Source organism: Mirounga leonina, unplaced genomic scaffold (genome assembly GCF_011800145.1).
Source record: "Mirounga leonina isolate KUSES-001 unplaced genomic scaffold, KU_Mleo_1.0 Mir_175, whole genome shotgun sequence".
NCBI lineage: Eukaryota > Metazoa > Chordata > Mammalia > Carnivora > Phocidae > Mirounga > Mirounga leonina.
In genome coordinates this window covers 3783917-3805797 of record NW_023270453.1, presented here as the reverse complement: position 1 = coordinate 3805797, position 21881 = coordinate 3783917, and the positions used below count along the sequence as shown (strand labels likewise).

Sequence of the window (21881 nt, the reverse complement as noted above, 5' to 3'; positions counted from 1 at the left end):
CCGTACAGCTTTGGAGGCGGAGAGTGAAGATGGCGGCCTCCCAATCTCCGCCCCGGAGGATCCGAGAACTCGGGGCCCCGCTCCTCAGTGAGCCCCCAGAGAAAAGCCATCAGTCACTCCCGTCTCCCTGGTCTCCGGCGCACTCCGTGCTCACCCGGCCTGCGACCGCGCGCCTCTATCTCTGGCACCTGACCCCGGGTGGAGTCTCCAAACCCAGCAGATCCCTGCGGTGCACTCCCGCGCGGCTCCTCCCGGGGGAGGAAGGTGAGTCTCCCCGGATCTGCCGCTTGTTGGGTCCCTGCTGGAGGAGCAGGGGCCCGACTGTGCCGCGGATCACGGTTTATGGCGACCCCGAGCTGAGAGCCCGCGCCTGGGCTCCGCCTCTGCAGCCGGCTTCCCTGCTCCGTTACCTGGGAGCTCTGCCACACTCAGGCACCCCCGGTCTTTCTGTGACCCCGAGGGTCCTGAGACCACACTGTCCCGGAGGGTTCCACCCCCCGCTTAGCCACCAGAGTGACGTCCCTCAGCGGAGCAGACTTTTAAAAGTTCCGATTTTGTGCTCCGCGGCTCTATCACTTGCCAGAAGCGGCCGAGGGAGGCCCCTCCCCTGCCGTCTATCCTCCCGAGTATCGCCTCGGATTCACTTCTCCGCACGTCCTACCTTCCAGAAAGTGGTCGCTTTTCTGTTCAGAGAGTTGTTGCTATTCCTTTCTTCGATCTCCTGTTGGGTTTGTAGGTGTTCAGAATGGTTTGATCCCTATCCAGCTGAATTCCTGAGAGGAGACGAAATCCAGGTCTCCTACTCCTCCGCCATCTTTCTCCGCCCCCCTTGCCCCTAGTTTATTTCTTAACACTTTTCTTCTTGCTCCCCATGTCTCTCTGTCTTCTCTCAATAACAAAGCAAAACAAAACAAAACACAAGAGCAATAAAACAGAGCCAAGAGTGCTTTTGAGGGGATTGAGTCACAATGACTGGATGCTGAAGGATGGACTTGCTGAAAAGTCCCTTCTGTCTGTATGCTCACATAAACTTTAATGACTGAAATGGGAGTTTGTGTATAAACTTTGTCAGCATTTACACATCTTTTCTGACTCTGCTTCAGAATCGATGGTAAAAGAATCCTACCTAACCTATCTTTGCCAAGCTTTGTGTCTTCTCATCTCTGTCTCCAACTTAAGGTCAAGGTCTTTACTGGCAGGTAGACGGACAGAGACTTGGACATTGGGTAGAGCTGGAACCTGCTGAGTCTTGTGTGTTAAACCTTTTAAAACAACTTCCTTGTTTTTCCCAGACATCCATTCCTAAATGGCACATTGCAGGGGCTGATGATTAAATATGTGTAGCAGCTAATATAAAACTTAAAACTCCCAAATATATCACCTCCAGGGCCGTTGAGCTGTAGCTGAGGCAGCGAGGTTATTCACTTGGGTGCTTTAAAATGCGGCAGTGGCTCCAGCAAAAGCAGATGCATGTGCAGTATATTAACTTGTTTGCCAAAATACTTTATTGCTGATATGAAAACAGCGCCTCTACCTTAGAGGCTTTGTAAAACTTGGGAAAGCGTATGACTCTCTTGGGATCCTTTGGCTACACCAATCTTTAAGATTGCGGGTAGCAGCTGTTCCATGCTTTTGTTTAGCTGGGCCACAGAGATGCACTATGCTTGTCATACTGCCCACCACCCGCTCATAGCTTCGTCCTGAAAAGTTTTAGCAAGAGGCTTCTTTGAGGGCATTTTGTAATCAGTGTCTCCAGACAATAGCTGCTGCCTCATCAGTTTACAAGCCTCTGAGAATTACTCTGTTTTCTGCAATTTCCCCTCCACGCTGCCTTCGGACAGTTTTAAAGCCATTCATGCTTCCTTTAGAAATATCCACATAGGAGATTTTAGTTTCAGCTGGACCCTGGCTTAGGATGGGTTTCTGAGAAAGCCTCTGGATCTGGCTGTTGTCATGTGGGGGCTTTATTACCTTTATCTGTAAAGTACGAGGTCCATGCCTTAGTAAAATTGAAGCCCATTCATTTCTGAGGGACTACTGCAACATGACAAGGAAGGGTGTTTATACATCTAGTCAACAAAGATAGCAGCATTTAAGAAAGTTCTGAAGATGTTTAAGGAGTATCAACATCTAGGATTTACTGAGCACTTACTATATGTAAGGCACTGCATTTAGTCCTTTGTATATATTATTTTATTGGCCCTGCATGGCAGTCTTCTGAATCAGAACTATAATTCACCCCACTGTTCTTATGAGGATTAAGAGCTTCAGAGAGTGGACTAACCTATTAAATTCCATCCAGATTAGAACCCAGTATAGTTTGATTTCACATCTCAATCATTTACTCACTGAGCTGTGATCATTTTTTTATCATGTTAAAGCATTATAAGGATTTATAAAATATGAACAGAAAAAATCCAAGATTTTGGATTTGGATTCTAGATTTGGCCAAATATGTTGCAGGTGACTCATTAAATATTCTTTTGCCTGCTGTGTTGGATAAAACAACAATATTACACATTATTCTGCTGATTAACTGCAATTGCATTTCTCAAAATTGTAGACTTAAAGCAATTCATTTTGCTATTGTCCTAAAATATTTACAGAAGCAGAGAATAAACCAGGCTACACATATAGCAGACATTTAGTATCAGATGCAAGTAAAACCGTCCCTCACTCTCCTTTTCTTTGTTCTTGAAGGCGCTTATGTATTGGTTTTATGGGTAGGAAGGAAAGAATACTGTATTACTAAGTATATCACTGACTGTGGTTTTCACATCCAATGTTTGGATTCTCAAAATAAATGAGAAGTCAGTGCCTGAATTTTAAAAAGATACTGGAGCATTTTAAATATGCTATTACCTACTTGTCATTTCGTTGATATTTTATTTTGACCTGCCGAAGAGTTCTTAGCAGCCTTGTGTTCAGAAACAATAGATTTTATTAACATGGATGAAAGATAAGATATTCATAAAAATAAAATAAATACAAATCATTAACTTAAAAAATTTTATTCCCAAACTTTTCTAAATCATAATCGGAGTCATTTTCCCTTGTAAGTCAAGAATATTTGCTCTGTGAACCCATGATGGCAAAAAATTACTATCATCTTTTTGCATTTCACATGTTTGCTTGAAAAATAATATCGAATGCAAACTACTGATTAAGAAAACTTTAATATAATAAATACAACTACAAGAGGTTCTGTTCATGCAGTTATTAGTGTCATCCAAGTGAGTTCATGTCCATTATTTGGCTACTGCCAAAGGTTCATTAAAGATTTAAATCTTAAAGCACTTGATCGCTGACCCCTTGCCTCCCTTAGAGGCCATCTTCTCTTAAAATGTTTGGGGTGAAAGCAATTTGTCTGTTATTTACTATTGGATCAGTGTAGCCCATACCTGACTTCTGTGATGTTGCCAAATTTCTAACGCTATTATCGGGATTTATTTTCTTTGCTAGTTTGCTACTCTTTGCTTTATTTCCCCTGATACAGTTAAAATGAGGTGGATGTTTGGAAAAACTTATTTGCCAAAGTTTTGGGGAAAACAAAGAATGCTAGACCTCACTTTTCTCAGAAATACAACTACCATACCATACGAAAACATGGCTTCTGACCATAGACCTGGCTTTTAAAAAAAATCATCTTGAGATTCCACTTTCTTGAGCTAGTTCAACCCACCCTTTTTTTCAGGATCCCAACCAAAATCTCTGGAAAGTCTTTCTGTTTAAATATATTTAACTTGAGTATTGAGTTATGTCTGATGGGTCTTAAGTTTTGTTTCTGTTTTTGTTTTTTTAAAAGATTTTATTTATTTATTTGACAGAGAGAGACACAGCGAGAGAGGGAACACAAGCAGGGGGAGTGGGAGAGGGAGAAGCAGGCTCCCCACGGAGCAGGGAGCCTGATGCGGGGCTCAGTCCCAGGACCTGGGACCATGACCTGAGCCGAAGGCAGTCGCTTAACGACTGAGCCACCCAGGCGCCCCAGGTCTTAAGTTTTATAGCTACACAGACCCATTGGTGACTTTACCTACATTTAGAGAAATAGTGTTCTCCTTAAGAAAAAACATTTCCTCTTGCTGAACCAGTGGGCTCAAATGGCAGCCAATTTTCACACTAACTTTCATTCAGTTAGACCGAGTTAACATATAATTTAATTGACTCAAACAAATATACATATTGCAAACTCCGTTGGAGAGGACTGAAGGTGAGAAGGTCATTTAAAAGCCTTTTCATTAGATCAGGAGTGAATATACAGGAGCAGAAGTAGGAATAGAAAAAAGAGAGGGCTTCACAGGTCTTGATGGATTGGATGTGGGGCTGGAAGAGAACGTGATTCTGCAAGCTGTTTTGGAGTTTGGAGCATTGAAAAGTGGCAGTCTTCCGGTGCCATTGTCAGAGAATGGGAGTCACGGGACAGGTCCAGTGTGAGGGGAAAAAATATTATGACTTAGAAGTGACTTTGTGTCATTGGGTAAAAATGTCCAGCAGGCTGTGGAGATACAGGCGGAAAGCTCAGAAAGGCGATTGACATTTGTGATATAAATTTGTATTTCAGGGTAACAGTTGAAACCCTGAAAATCAGTGGGTTTGAGAAGAGAGTGTGGAGAAAGAAGTAAGAGACTGCTGATTAGTTCACACTTACTTCTGCTTCTCTCTTTAAATATGGTTACCACTGATGTGTTCTTAGTTAGGCAAAAACAGGTGAAAAGGCTTTCAAGAAGGATAAAATTTTTAATCTGTAGAGAATAGATTTTTTTTTATCTATAAACACACTATTCATACAATAGCTTAAATACTTTATGATAACTCTGTGTTACGATAATAGGTAACACTTTTTTAATACTAACTATATACCAAGTGCTGATATACATGTAATAACTCATTTATCCTTGCATAAGTCTTATCATATAGGTACTAACTTATTATTACTATTTTAAATACTTTATTTATTTATTGGAGAGAGAGAGAGCTCACTTGTGAGAGAGCATGAACTGGTAGGGGAGGGGTAGAGGGAGAGGGAGAAGCAGACTCCCTGCTGAGCAGAGAGCCCAAAGGACAGACATGGGGATCAATCCCAGGATTGACCCGACCTGAGCTGAAGGCAGATGCTTAACCAACTGAGTCACCCAAGTGCCCCAATAGCTTATTATTTTTATCAGTACCTTTTTACAAAGAAGAAAAGAGAGGTGCAGAGATGTTAAATAACTTCTCTAAGGTCCTGTTGCTATTAAGTGGTGTAGCTGGGATCTGAACCTAAGTAGTCTGTTTCCAAACACTTACATTAGCCACTGTGCTCTCTGCCCTCAGATAAAATCATCCCTATTTAACAGTCTTTTCTTTCCCCTCTGAAACAGCTTTTTATTGAACAGCAAAGCAAAATTGCAACACAATTTTAAATGTTTGTGTTAGGTCACAAAAGGGATGCAAAGTGTTTTCAGATTATTATATTCATACAGCTAAAGTATTCATTGAATCTTACACCAATACAAACAGAAGATTATTCCATGACTAAGAGTAACCCAAATTGGGGTACCTGGGTGTCTCAGTCAGTTAAGCATCTTACTCTTGATCTCATTCAGGTCTTGATTTTGGGGTCCTGAGTTCAGGCCCCATGTAAGGCTCTATGCTGGATGTGGAGTGTACTTAAAAAAAAAAAAAAGAGTAGCCCAAATCTAATAACCAAAACTATATTAGTATCAGAAGTAATATTAAAATGTTAAATAGCAAAAGATATCCACTAATTTTATTACTAAATGGAATCTACAAACTAAATTTTTAGAAACTGTAAAAAGAATGACTAAAACTGTAAACTAAGTAGTTAGGTTTACAGAAAATTCTGGAAAAGTAGTGAAATAAAATACTGAGAAAATAATCAATTAGTATGCATGTAAAACTCTCCCATTTTATTCATGATTCTGATACTAATACACTGTAAAGCGATTTTGTAAAAGTTGATCTGCTGGGTGCTACAAATAAACCTTGAGGCTAAACTCTGTAACTATTGTCTTCTAGATGTGGTTTACTTGAGATTAGTCACATTTAATCTACTTTCATGTATGTATTCCCAGAAAGATCTAGTCTCTACCAGAGATCACACAATCTGTAGTAAAAACATTTGGAGTTGGTTACTACTGTTTGCCAAGTACTTTTCCCATCCTATTTCTATTTTTCCTCAAAACTTTCTATTTCAAATGTGTAACCAGAGCTCATCTTTTCAGATGCCAAGTGGATTATTTTGTCTACACAACAGTCTTTGATAGGCCTTTTCCAACATGGTTCTGCTTTACAAGTAGTCACATGGTTATTCTGTTTTATGTGAAGAAAAGATGACTCTCTTAGGGCTACATGTTGACATATTACTTGATAGGTTGTGGATGTTTCACATCATATTTTTAATAGTTTAGTAGATAGCATCTGATTTGAAAGGAAATATATCAGTACATCATGTTGTAAAGAGAATGTGTTATGACAAAATGATCTGCTAGGGTCTACTATATGCAGATCAGTTGTCAAGCTAAAAAGCAGTGCTGACATTTTGAAATAATAAAATGTTTATATTATAAGCAAGGCTGAATAGTGCACACAGTTTAATGCATCTATGAATTAAGCCTCAAACATCACTGGTATTCATTGGTGAGGTTGGGATAATACTCTCCACCACCACACCAATTTTCTGTTGATTTAAGTAACTATGAAATTGGAGAGTAGTTTCTTCCTAAGTTTCTCAGATTTATTATACCAGAGTATTTTCTCTTGGTGCAGGCTTGGGCTGGATTTACATCACAATATCACATTCACTCATTTTTTTAAAGATTTATTTATTTATTTGAGAGAGAGAGAGAGTGAGCAAGAGCGAGTGTGAGTGGGAGGAGGGGCAGAGGGAGAAGGAGAGAGAGAATCCTCAAGCAGACTCCTCACTGAGCATGGAGCCCAATGCAGGACTCAATCCCAGGACCCAGAGATCATGACCTGAGTTACAATCAAGAGTTGGATGCTTAACGGACTGAGCCACACAAATACCCCTCACATTCATTCATTTTAATAATAAGTCACTGCACAATCATTTCTAGTCACTGTCCCAAGTTTTGTTTAGATAATGTCAGAAAATGCACAGAAGGATATAGCACAAGGATATCCAAGGCAAGTCTGTGAACAAAATTTAGAGAACCAGAGGTGGAAATAGGGCACAATTGCAAAATACCAAGAACCAGAGATCAAGATGGAGCTGTGTCCAAGAGCTGGTAAATACTAAATAGTATGAACACATACGAACCAGAGATGATTAGATGGCAAAAACCAGATGAATATTGCTTCATTTCACAAACATGTTACATAACCTATGGTAGACATTTGAGATACAGAGATGACTATATTTTCTTGTCCTTGAGAGTGTATGCATGGATCTCTTTCCACTTGGAATTGGCATGGTCACCAAAGTATTTCTAGGAAGTGACATGTTTTTTATTTGTAGGCTCTGTGCTATAAGACTGTGAGACAGTGATATTCCTTGCTTTGTGCTTTTGTTTTGTTTTTCTTGTGCAGGTTGTTTTTCAAGGTCAAATAATTTCAACTCCTGAACAGGATGAAGTCATAGCTATTGATGATATATCTTTCAGTTCAGGCTGCTTGCCTGCAAATGGTAAGAACTTTTTCTCATTTTGATCCTTATTCTGTACATAAATTCAGTGCATTTTAAACATTGTGTAATGATTTTCATTCTTTGAATGAAATGAAAGCGTTGTATAATGCTCTTTCTTTCTTTCTTTCTTTCTTTCTTTCTTTCTTCTTTCTTTCTTTCTTTCTTTTCTTTCTTTTGCCTGATGTTTTGAAGTGGGCTATTTTCCATCATATAACAATGTCTAGGTTTATGCCAGAAGTGAAAATAGGCTATTTTTTCACTGAGTCTGATGCTCTAAAGAGCGGAAGTGATAATTTAGTCTCAGATTTGAAACATTGTAGCAATGTTTACACTGGCTAGTTAAATCTCACCAAGAGAACTCCTTGCCCTTTAGGAGACTAGGTGAAAACTGGCTTCTCTAGGCTTGAAATTGTCTTCTTGGGGAATTGATTTGACTCTTCCACTGAAAGACACAAGTGGAGAGAGATATTAGTTATAATCTATTTTCTATTTAGACTGAAACAACTAAATCAATAAGCCACATACACCAGATCTAAAAAATTATCCATATTGGTCCTTTGATTATATTAACTGAATTCTATTCAATTCACCATGCATATTGTTCTCAATAGAAAAGTTTAATGTTCAAATTATCAATTGGTCAGGATAAATTAATTTAGTCTAATGATCATGCAAGAATCATATATACGATTATAGATAGTTGATAGCTTTTTTTCCTTTTTAAATGTTATGATATAGCATAATATGTGTGTGCTTTTTTTTTTTTTTAAAGATTTTATTTATTTGAGAGAGAGAATGAGAGACAGAGAGCACGAGAGGGAAGAGGGTCAGAGGGAGAAGCAGACTCCCCACTGAGCAGGGAGCCTGATGTGGGACTCGATCCCGGGACTCCAGGATCATGACCTGAGCCGAAGGCAGTCGCTTAACCAACTGAGCCACCCAGGCGCCCCTATGATATAGCATAATAAAGACAGCTATTTTGTAAAGAAGATTCTAAGTTCTAATTTGGTACAAAGATATGGTAGTTGTGGTCAGTTACGTTTCAAGAACAGAAGAGATGAGTTGATCTACCTAAAGGAGACCAAGGAATCTTGGTAAAGGATGCCTGTATTATGCTTTGATTTTAAGTAGCACTTGTGCTGGTATGATAAGAGATTTATAGGAATGTGTCTCTTGCCACTTAGACCATGGTAGAGTTTTATAGGAGCTGCGGACAGCTCCTTCCACACTGGAATACGAAAAGATTTCTTTCATTTTTATATTTTCAGTTCTCAGTATATTTTAGATGAGAAATCATGATATGATATGATAAAATGAAATATAGATAAATTGAAATGGAGAACTTTAAGGGAACAGACTGTAAGCTCCACCCATTTCCTAGAAGTATAAACCTCAATGCCTTTTCACTGACAGAAGGTAACATTTACAGGATTTATTGGAAGGGAAGCAATAGATCAGGAGAGAACATACTGTTGCCCGCAGGCAGAGCAGACACAACTACGTCTGTTCTGCCGTTCAGTCTCTCCTCATGCTCTCTCTTCTGTTACCCTGCATGGTATTCCTGGGTCCAGAGTGCGGCCAGCTTGGGCTTGATTTGTAATGGGGCAGCTAGTCCCTAACTGTGATCACTTCAGCAGGATCTTTATATATCTCATTTTATAGTTTCTGCAGAAACTGAGATCTGCCAAACATGATCCCCAGCTAGTCCTATGTATTGCTCAGTCTAGCTAATCACCCCCCAAAGAAAATAAGGAATGAAATCAGCTATTGGCTGGACTTTTCCTAACTGTAAGGAAAATTAGGACCTGGCCTCTGCCATTGAAACTTTGCATTACAAATGTACACAGGAGCATGCTGGGGTTGTGCTTGGGACTTGACATCGCCTGTAATAGGACTCTGCTATCATTTCACAGATGAACTTTCTCTCCATCTTTGGACCTGGGAACCAAAGCCATTTCCTTAATTACCCATGATCCATCTACTGGGACAAAGGTCAATGTAGATGGACGTAATAAATATTCCAAAGACAAATGCCAGATTTTTAGTAAGCACTTAAAAAAGCTCTATAAGATCACTATAGAAGTGAAAAAGCAATAGTCACAGGAGTGAGAGCACAAGAAGTTGGACATTCAATGAAAGGTCATGGTCAAATAGAAAAAATATTGGTGTCTATAATTTCTAAGACGATAGTTCCAGATAATGTTACAACCATATTGTTTTTGAGGTGGTGTGGAAATAAAGTTTACTGAAGATAAGGCATGAATTTTAAAGCAAAGTTATTGGCTAGACCTTTCACATGGATATTAAATTCATACAACATTACAAGGTTTGGGATTAGAGGAGATTTTGAAATCCCAAACTGAAGTCTTCCATGAATATGGATGCATGGATGACCCAGGGCAGTAAGTTGGATGTCATGAGCCAAGACGTTTCCACACACAGAAGAATAAATGAATCAACATCAGGGATTTAGAAGAATGGCGACTTTAATTTTAGGCCTTGTGTTTACTGGGGCATTGGGAAAGGATGTCATCCCTCTGGAGAAGTGCAAAGAAGTAGTTTCTTTTTGGAAAAAGACAGTATCCAGGTAAGGTCACACAGTATGTTCTTTGAAGTTGAGGGTGCAGGGAGTTTTGTTTTTTGTTTTTCAAATAGAATGAGGGTTGATGGCATATTTAAACTTTTGGGAGGAAGACAAAGCAGCATGAGGATTAATAATGGAGAAAAAGAATAAAGTGTAATGGAATAAGATTGATATTTGGTTGGAGTTGCATTTTGTAAATGGTAGGGATGTGAGATATGGTAATATTATATAACATTAAATTTCCAAATGATTCTCTCTAGTCAAGTTCAGAGGCTCTAATGATAGACTAACCCTAGTCAATCACCAGAATCAAAAAGAGAAGTGATTGATTCTGAGCTTTACCCCAGACTGCTAGATGGGAATCACTGAGGATGGGGCCTGCATTTTAAAAAGGTTCTCAGGACACTTTTTGTGAAGCCAGCCGACCTCAGGTTTAAGAATTGAACTAGGATTTGGGATGCCTGGGCGGCTCAGTCGGTTAATTACTGGACTCTTGATTTTGGCTCAGGTCATGATCTCAGGGTCATGGAGCCTGCTCTCTCTCCGTCTTTTTCTCCCTCTCCCTCTGACCCCCCACCCCCAACCCTGCCCCTGCATGCATGCCCGTACTCTCTTGCTCTTAAAAAAAAAAAAGAAGAACCAAACTAGCATTTGGGAACCATGTGTCCTGGTCTCATGTTGATTACTGCACTTGGCACTGAGTGTTCTGGGACAGAGTGTCAGCTGAATAGAGAGTGGTTTCAGTCTCATGCAGTCCTGATGGTGATGATCAGGGTGCATCTGAGACATGTAGGCAGAGCCAACTCAGCCTTTTCCAGACATCACCATCAGAAATATTACCCCAGTGAAGGGTGGAGTTAGGCATGCATTTGAATGCAAGAAAAGAGGAGTTTTCTTAGGTGACTTAAGAAAACAAGAGGAGATGGACAGTTATGATGTGATTCTTCAACTTTGATACTGTTAAAGTCAAGGACTAAGGGATTTCCTTGGTATTTGCTTCATGCTTACATTCTTGAAATGACTGTTGAGGTTCTCTACATCTCACATCCAGGGCAGGAGGAAGGCAGAAATGAGAAAGGGCAATGTTTTTGGCCATGCTATTGGCTAGATGATTGTCACATGGGTACCTTGGTTGCTAGGCAGACCAATAAAACTGAGGCAGATTCAGCCTCTGTAATAGAGGCAGGCAAGGAGAACAGGTTTATGAGCTGTGTGAGCAAATATTTTCCAGAGAAACTCAACATCAGCATACTTAGAAGTAAATTCCAGTTTTCTTTCAAATCTGTTCCCTTGCCTATATTCTCTTTTTAAATTATTGACATCTGGTCTCACTCAGTAGCCTAGGAGTCATTCTTAAATCATTCTCCCCTTTTCTTACCCCTGTATTAATTTAGTTAAAAAATAGTGGTGAGGGCGTGTCCTTACATTTTTCAAATTGTCTCCTCTTATTTATCATTATTATTTATCCAACTGTGACTTCATTTAAGTATGTATTTTTCCCCTGGATTTTTAAAAATTCTGGTTTTGATCTATTCAGCTCTACTATCCAGTACTATGTACTGTCCACCAGATTATACTTCCTAACATATAAATATGACCAATCTCTACTTGTTAAAATCTATCAATAACTCTTATTGTGTCCAGAATAAAATTCAAAAATTTTTTAAAGATTTTATTTATTTATTTGAGAAAGAGAGAATGAGAGACAGAGAGCACGAGAGGGAAGAGGGTCAGAGGGAGAAGCAGACACCCTGCTGAGCAGGGAGCCTGATGTGGGACTCGATCCCAGGACTTCAGGATCATGACCTGAGCTGAAGGCAGTCACTTAACCAACTGAGCCACCCAGGTGCCCCAAATTCAAATTTCTTATAAATTCTCATGATTTCAAATTTCTAAGCTCTCGTGATCCTGCTCTCGCACACCAGCCCAACTTCCTCCTTCACAGTTGTACAAGAATCCCCAGGCTCGGGCCAGAACAAACTGCTTGGTAGTTTAGCAACACAGTGTCATCTCATTCTTGGGTATCTTTGTAAACTTTGCTCCCTTGGCCTATTTCATGACTTTTTTTTGTGTGTGTGTGTGACTGTCCTCCTACTACTTATTCTTCCAGATTGAGCAGACTGAGTGGAGGTCTCTTTTCTGGGAAGCCTTCTCTTACAGAAAATTCCCCCCCCACTACCCCCCCCCCCCCCCCTGCACCGTATTGATTTATTTTCATAGCTAAACACTAAGTTTCTTGAGGAAACAGTTACTAGTGTCTTAGTGCTTTGTGGGTCTCCAGCACAGAGCAAACATTTAATAAATATATGTCAACTAAATGACTCAACACTGAACATGTGCAATTATTTAAGTATCAAGTATTTGGGAATTTGAATAAATTCTTCTTTCCTCTGAGCTACAAGTGCTCCATTTCATAGAGCAGAGATTTAAATAAAATATCATGAGACTATTTTTTAGCAGTATTTATATTTATGCTAAGAATATATATTATTTTTTGGCTTTTGTTTTAACATCAGAAATTAAGGTATGTCCTCAAGCTATCTAATGTGATTTTATCTGAGACTTCTAGCTTCCAAAATCATTAGAAGATAAATTTATGTTGTTTAAGTCACGAGATGTGTGGTTCTTTGTTTTGGCAGCCCTAGCAAACAGTTATAGAGGATTTCCTGAGCTAATTCTGTAACATATGAATTCTTTCTCATCTGTAGCCACCAAAGTCTCTGCTTAGGAGAATAGTAGTCTCTACATTTTCTGAAGAGCCTGTAGTTTTCCCATCAGTATTGAAGCCAGGATATAGAGATTCATTTTTAAAATGCTAAAACTAAGTAACTCTGAATTCTATATCCATTGAAAATATCCTTCAGGAATTAAGATAAAATAAAGACATTCTCAGATGAAGAAACTATAGAATTCATCACCAGAAGACCTACTCTAAAAGAAATGCTAAGGCAGATGTTCCGCTGAAAAAAAAATGACAGAGGAATATTTTATCAGTAGGAATAAAGAAAGAACGACTGAAGTCATAAATATCAGAGTAAATATAATGGAATGACCTTCTCCTCTAAAGATTTTTAATGTACGCAGGACTTTTAAAAGCAGATTTTTGAACATCCCTTTGGTGGGTTCAAAGTATGTAGATGTAACAAATATGGTAAGTATACCATAAAGTTGGGAGTGTAGAAGTCCATAGCTTTAAGATGTCTACATTTTATTTGAAATGCTAACAACTCTATGTAGAGTGTTAAACTGAGGTGAGCATATTATTATCCCTAGAGTGAACACTAAAAAGATATAAGTAAAAGAAAATAGATACACTAAAATTGTGCATAAAAATATTAAAATATTGAAATAATCCACTAGAAGACAAAGAAAAACAGATGGTGAAGGCAGAAATGATAGTAGGGTGGTGGTAAAGAGCACAAAGTATAATAAATGCAGAGGACACAAACTGAGAAATAGTAAAGTTGCTAATTTAGTTATAATGATAAAATAATTACATTAAATATAAGCGGCATATGTATTGCTTTTGGAAGTCAGAGGTTGTCAGATTGGATGAAAGATAAGAGCTAACTACATTTTGACTACAAAAGCTCATTTAAAAAATAATGATATAGATTAATTAAAAGTGAAGGGATTCAAATATGGTTAATTAATCTATGACAAAGTAGGGAAGAATACACATTGGGGAAAAGGTAGTCTCTTATAAATGGTGCTGGGAAACTGGACAGCTACATACAAAAGAATGAAACTGGACCGCTTACACCATATACAAAAATTAACCTAAAATGAATTGAAGACCTAAATGTGAGACATGAAGCCATAAAACTCCTAGAAGTAAATATAGATAGTGATGTCTTTGAGATTGGCCATTGCAGTGTTTTTCTAGATATGTCTTCTCAGGCAAGAAAACAAAAACAAAAATAAACTCTTTGGGCTACACAAAAATAAAAAGCTTTTGCCCAGCTAAGGAAACCATCAACAAAATGAAAAGGAAACCTACTGAATATAAGAAGATAGTTCCAAAAATATATCCAATAGATGTAATTATCAAAATATATAAAGAAATTCTACAACTCAACAGTAAAAAACCCCAAACAATCCAATTATAAAATGGGCAGATGATCTGCATAGACATTTTCCCAAAGAAGACATACAGATGGCCAACAGACACATGAAAAGATGCTCAACATCACTCATCATCAGGGAAATTAACATCAAAAACCACAATGAGATATTATTTATGCCTGTCAGAATGGCTAAAATGAAAATGACAAGAAATAACAAATACTGCTGAAGGTGTGAAGGAAAAGAAACTCTCATGTACTGTTGGTAGAAATGTACATTGGTGAAGTCACTGTGGAAAAAATACGGGGATTCCTCAAAAAATGAAAAATAGAAATACCATATGATCCAATAATTCCACTATTGGGTATTTACCCAAAGAAAACAAAAACACTAATTCAAAAAGATATATGCACTCCTGTGTTTACTGCAGCATTATTTACAATAGCCAAGATATGGAAGCAACCTAAGTGTCCATCAATAGACAAATGAATAAAGAAGATGTGGTGTGTACACACACACACACACACACACGAATATTATGCAGCCATAAAAAAGGATGAGGTCTTGCCATTTGTGACCACATGGATGGAACTAGAGGGTATTTTGATAAGTGAAATAAGCCAGACAGAAAGGCAAACACCATATGATTTTAATTGTATGTGGAATAAAAAAAAACCCCAATGAATAAATAAACCAAAAGCAGAAATTGATCTGTAAATATAGAGAACAAACGGACTATTGCCAGAGGGGGATGGAGGGACCGGTAAAATGAGTGAAGGGGAGTGGCAGGTACAGGCTTCCACGTATGGAATGAATAGGTCATGAGGATAAAAGATACAAGGTAGAGACTATAGTCAGTGGTGCTGTAATAGTGTTGTACGGTGACAACAGTTTGGTACTGGCATAAAAAATGACACACAGATCAATGGAACGGAATAGAGAACCCAGAAATAAAACAATGTATATAGATCAACTAATATTTGATAGGGAGTCAAGAATACTTAATGGAGAAAAGATAGTCTCTTCAATAAATGGTGTTGGGAAAACTGACAGCCACATGGAGAAAAATAAAATTGGACCCTTATCTTATTCCACTAATAAAAATTAACCCTAGGGGTGCCTGGGTGGCTCAGTCATTAAGCGTCTGCCTTCGGCTCAGGTCATGGTCCCAGGGTCCTGGGATCAAGCCCCTCGAGCCCCACATCAGGCTCCCTGCTCAATGGGAAGCCTGCTTCTCCCTCTCCCACTCCCCCTGCTTGTGTTCCCTCTCTCGCTGTGTCTCTCTCTGTCAAATAAAAAAAAAAAAATAACCCTAAATGGATTAAAGACTTAAACATAGGACCTGGAGCCATAAAACTTATAGTGAAAGCATGGGGAAAATCTCTATGACATTAATCTTGGCAACTTTTTTTTTTTTTTGGATATGACACCAAAAACACAAGCAACAAAAGAAAAATCAACAAATGAAGCTATACATCAAACCAAAAAACTTCTGCACAGCAAAAGAAACAATCAACAAAATGAAAAGGCAACCTATGGAAAGGGAGAAAATTATCTACCTACTTGAAATAATTGATATTTTTAAAAAGTAATTTAAAACTATAGCGGCAATTTAAAACTTAAACTCCTTTTAAGTGCATGTGGAACATTCACTAAGGTAGACTATAGCCTGGCAAGTCTATACGGAGGCAAGTGACATACTCTCACAGATGTAGAATTCAAGGGGACACTAAAAACTTGTTATTACGGACCAAATTATGTCCCCTCCAAACTTCAAATGTGGAAGCTCTAACCCCAAATGTGACTATATTGGAGATAGTGTCTTAGGTAATTAAGATTCAATAAGATCATAAGGGTGGGGTCCTAATAAGACAGGAAGGACTGTGGCCTTGTAAGAAGAGATCTCTCTCTCTCCCCCTCCAACCCTCTCCGTCTCCCTCCCCACCACCCCTGTCTTTCTCTCTCCCTCTCTCTCAACCTCTCCCTTTGTCATGTGAAGACACAGTGAGAAGGTAGCCATGCACAAGCCAGGAAGAGGACCTTTATGAGAACCCAATCATGCTAACACCCTGATCTTGTACCTCCAGGCTCCAGAAATGTGAGAATATAAATTTTTGTTCCTTAAGCCATCTAATCTATGGTACTTTGTTATAGCAGCTGGAGCAGAGTGAGACAAGCACTAATTAATATAAATAATATTTTAATACCTCATATTAAAAGTTCACAGTTAATGAAAAAAATCAAAGATGAAGAAATATAAAAATATTAAATGCAGATAGTATTACTGAATTTTCCAGTCTCCAGTATCGCTTAGCAGAACAAACCTTAAGAATGTTAAAACAATTGAAATGGTAAAAAATATATCCTCTGAGCAAAATGAAATTAAACTACAAATCTGGGACATCTACAGTCATTTGGAAATTAAATGTCACACATTTAAATAAAACATACTTTGAAATAGCCAAGTATTTTGAACTGAAAGAAAATGAAAATATAACTTACTAAAATTTGTGTAACACAGCTAAAGCAATGCTTAGAAAAAAATAATTGATATAAAATTTTTATTAGGAAAGAAGAAAGCTCTCAGGCCAGTAAGTTTAACTCTCCTTCTAGTGAAAGTAGAAAAAGAAGAACATATAAAAACTAAATCAAGCAGTGGGAAAATAATACATATAAAGACAATAAATAATGGAATTTAAGATGGGAAAATTATCAAAACCAAAAGCTGGTTCTTTGAAGAGGTAACTAAAATTGATAAATTCTAGCTGGATTGACCAAGAAGAAAAGAGAAAAGGCACATATTACCTAATTTGGAGTGAAATAGGGTACTATTTACTCTATGGGTACTAAGAGGATAATAGGAATAAGGAAATAACTACCAAAAACTCTATGCATGTAAATACAACAATTTATGTGAAATGAACAAATTCCTTGAAAGTCACAATGATCAAAAGACATTCAAGAAGAAAGTGATTAACTTGAGTAGTTTTATGTTTATTAAAGAAATAGGACTCACAGTAAAAATCTTCCATTAAAGAAAACTTCAGGACCACATGGTCTCACTGGAAAATTATATCAAATACTTAGGGAAAAAAATAACACAAGTTTTATACATTCTATTCCAGAAAATAAAAGTGAAGATAATACTTGTTACCTTAGTCTACAAGGGCAGCTTTGCCCTAACACCAAAACTGAACAAAGATACTATAAGAAAAGAAAGCTACAGAACAATGTTGCTATCACAAAAGATCTTTAACAACATATTAGCAAATGGAATCCAGTAATATTTTAACAACTGTTTTTTTTTTTAAGATTTTATTTATTTATTTGATAGAGACACAGCGAGAGAGGGAACACAAGCAGGGGGAGTGGGAGAGGGAGAAGCAGGCTTCCCGCCGAGCAGGGAGCCCGATGTGGGGCTCGATCCCAGGACCCTGGGATCATGACCTGAGCCGAAGGCAGACGCTTAACGACTGAGCCACCCAGGCGCCCCTCCAGTAATATTTTAGAAAGAGAATACATTAAAATCATTCAGGAGATGCACAGTTGGTTCAATGTTTGGAAAGCAATCAATGTAATTTACCTTGTTAACAGACAAAAAAAAAGTATTAGCACTATTATTAGTGCTAATAAAAGCACATGATGATCTTAGTAGATGCAGAAAAAGCATTTGACAAAATTCAACATTCAGCCATAATTAAAAACCTCAGCAAACTATGGACATCTATAACCTAGTAAAGGGCATAGACAAAGACCCAACAGCTAACATCATACCCATTGTGAAAGTGAATGCTTCACCTCTAAAACTGAGAAGGAGGCAGTGACACCCATCCACTCTTACCACTTGTATTCAATGACATACTGCAAAGCCAGCCAATGCAATAAGGCAAGACATATAAGTAAAGGCATACAACTGGAACAGAGGAAATAAATCTGGCCATGTTTGCAGGTAACGTAATTGTCTATGGATAAAATAGCATAGAATTTATTTTAAAAACTTCTAGAATTAGTAAATGAGTTTCTCGTAGTAGCAGGATACAAAGTCAGTATAAAATCAATGGCAATGAACAATTGGAAACTGGAATTGGAAAAATAGCGCCATTTGTAATACAATCAAAGTAAATTCTTACATATAAATCTCACAAAATATATGCTGGGTTTGTATTCTGAAAACTACAAAGTAATGATCAAAGACATTAAGGAGATCTGACTAAATAAATGGAGCATTGATTGATTGAAGAAAGATCATGGGTCTATTTTTGCCAAAACTCATAGAACTGGATAACCAAATGTCTGAATTCATTTTATGATATGTAAGTTAAATATATTTAAAGAAGAAATAGTAACTTTTTAAAGTTGAAACAATTCTGATGGTGAGGAAGCTGCCACGTAGAGTACTGAGTGAGTATTATCTTTAAAGAAAAAGCATAACTTCATTGTTTTGCTGTATACATTTCTCTTTACTACAAAAATGTGAACAACTTTATAAAAGTGCTTACGGGATAGGTATAGGTACCCTTATGGTATCTGAACATTTGGTAAGTTGGACAATTCCACTAAATTCTTTTTCTAATATTAGAGGACTCCTTTAGATTTTTCCCACACCTTCAAACAGTATCATTCTAACTACTGCCCTTTTCCAAGAAAATTCATGCACATTCATTGAAAGAAGGATCTTTTTAGACTTTACCAAAGTAGCATATATGAAAGAAAAGTCTAGCTTTGTGACTGTGAATAAATAAGTATGTGTTTAGTCACTGATTTTTCAATAAATTGCTTATTATAATTTTTTATAAAAAATTGCATGCTGTGGCTCATAATCAGAATATTGTGAATATTCTCTGAATATTCTTAGATTGGTTTGTCAGGATGTTGCCTTCATCTCATTTATGAAGGCCCCAAATACACAAATCATACTTTAATGAGAACCTGAATGGTGCATACATACTATCCAGTTAAATAACTAAGGACCTAGTAATGTATTACAAATTACCTTTTTTGTCTTATTAACTTCTAGCTACCTTTTAAGATCTAATAACTGTTCCTTGAAATTCATTACTAATTTAAGAAAATGGACAAGGAAATAGTCTAAAGCCCCTGGAATCAAAAGTGGATGTCAATTATAACTTTTACTGCAATGGCCTTGAGACTTGGACTTCATTCTGTACCATCTGAGAGAGAGTCTGGCCAATTTTACACAGCTTGCTTGTACAAGATAAGATTTGAAGGAAATGTGTCTTCTTTGGTATAGAGACCTTAAAATGGTTGGCAATGCTTCATCCTGATGAACATGTATCATGGAGAGAGGATTTTAAAATCCCCAAAATAATTTTCTGCAGCTAGATTGTGGTGTAATATAACAATGAGAAAGAAAGAGGGTGGGGATGTAGAGAAAATGCATATGAATATAAATTTAGATAATTAACTTCATTAAATAGTTTTGAGCTCTCTGAAATAAAAAGAGGTACCCAGGAGATTAATTGATTGTCAACTCTTACTCCCATCTACTGCTTTTATGGTTACAAATTCCAGTTTGGAGGATGAAGGTAGTATAATGGTTGACATTAGTGAAAGATATTTCATATCAATTGACACAAGCTACATTTTTAATACATGTAATTTATACTTGACTATTTTGCTATTTTTGTTTATAGTACTTTTGTGAGTTTTTTGTCTTGTATAAATAGTGAAAAATTAGAGATAATATACAACATTTAGTTGAACTATGGCCACTACTTAATTATTTAGCTCCAGGGGGCAGAAGATCTGCAGCTATTATGTGAATCTACAAAAGTTACAGTTTTAATTGTTTCATGTTAATTGTTATTGTGCAATCTTAGCTTCGTTCATTACCCACACTCCCTTAATTGACAATGCAGTTTTATTTTCAGTAGATCTTACATTCAAGAGGCTTTGCATATTCATCATTTATAAGCTCCCATTATAAGAAATCAGCTTATGGATGTTGTTCATAAATTGTTTTATAACCAGTTGCTTCAATTTTATTCCAGATAAAAGTGTAAACAATTTACACACTATCTATGGTATTTTCAAGTATTTTGTTGAATTATTCTTAGGTCGTGTATTTATTCAGTCCTTAAACAAGTATATATTGAGCACCTATGTTGTGCCAAGAGTTGTTTTAGACAATGCAGAGATAGCAGTAAAAAAACAAACAGCAATCCCTGTGTTAAGAGAGAAAGACACTAAACAAATAAAAACAAAATTTTATGTCAAGTGGTGATATGTGCTATGGAGAAAAATAAACCAGAAAGCCGAGATAAGAAGTGCCACAGGTGAAGGTAAGATGAAGTTTTAAATAGAGTAGTCAGGCATGGTACATGGAGAACATACTTATGAGAAAAAAAAAAAATCCCCAAGATGTTGAGGGAGAAAGCCATGCATATTTTGGAAAGAACCGTAAATGCAGAGGTCCTAAGGCAAGAGTCTTCCTGGTTTGTATGAGGAAGATCATGGTAAGGGCTTCTGCATTTATTCTGTGAAGGACAGAAACCCATGTAGCAATTTTGAGCAGAGGAAACATGATCTGCTTCACATATTTAAAAGTCAGAAGGGGGCAAGGGCAGCAACAAGGGGGCAAAATAAGAAGTTATTAGTGTAATCCAGAAAGACTGACATTCCCTTGAGTCAGAATTGGTAGTAGTGGTAGAGGTGGTAGGACATAGTGAGATTCTGGATGTTGTTTTATAGGTAAAGGAAAGATGTGCTGATGGATGGCATGATGGGTGAGAGCAAGAGATGGGTCATGGATCCAGATTTCTTCCTGAAGTAGGATGGATGGCATTGTTATGAGCTGAGATGGGAAGAAAAGCAGGAGGATAAAGTCTGGGTAGACAGAATCAGACATTTAGTTTTAGACCCATTCCTATCAAGATGCATGTTAGCTCTCCAAATGGAAGGGCCAAGACAGCAACAGGATATTAATATTGGAGTCCAGTGAAGCTGGGCCTGAAATATAATTTTATGGGTCATTGGCATTTAGGAAGTGTTCTAAACGCACAAGATGAGTTGATATTAACAAGATTGTGGATGTAGAGAAGAGATCCAAGGACTGAGCTCTGGGGCATTTTCATGTTACTTTGTGTAATGTGGAAGAAATGGGGGAAAACCAGCAAAGGAGACTGAGAATGAACAGCTAGTAATTTAAGAGGAAAGCCAGGAGAGAATCATGTATCAGAACCTAGCAAAGAAAAGATTTCAAGAAAAAGGGAATGATCAACTATGACCAATATTACTGACATGTCAGGTGTGACAAGGAGGAAAAATTAAATGTTGCATTTAGCAATATAGAGGTCATTGCTGATATATGCACTTTCAGTGGAGTGGTAAGGGTACAGAAAAGAAAAAAAGTTCTGATATATGCAACAACATGAATGAACCTTGAAAACGTTATGCTAAGTTAAAGAAGTTGAATACCAAAGTCATCCATATATTGTATAATTCTATTTATATGCAATGTCCAGAAGAGGCAAATCTATAGAGATGAAAAGGAGATTAGTCATTGCCAGAGTCTGAGGAGGAGCAGAGAATGGGGAATGACTTATAATGGGTATGTGTTTTATTTTG

General features: G+C 37.5%; 1 protein-coding gene across 1 annotated transcript in view; it reads left to right on the top strand.

The window, feature by feature from the left end:
• Positions 1-21881, top strand: part of MALRD1 (MAM and LDL receptor class A domain containing 1) — an 807963-nt gene that overhangs the window by 48661 nt on the left and 737421 nt on the right. Inside the window, exon 6 of the mRNA XM_035022447.1 lies at positions 7549-7645. Coding sequence (XP_034878338.1) covers positions 7549-7645 — 97 coding nt within the window. The remainder of the gene's footprint in view (positions 1-7548; positions 7646-21881) is intronic.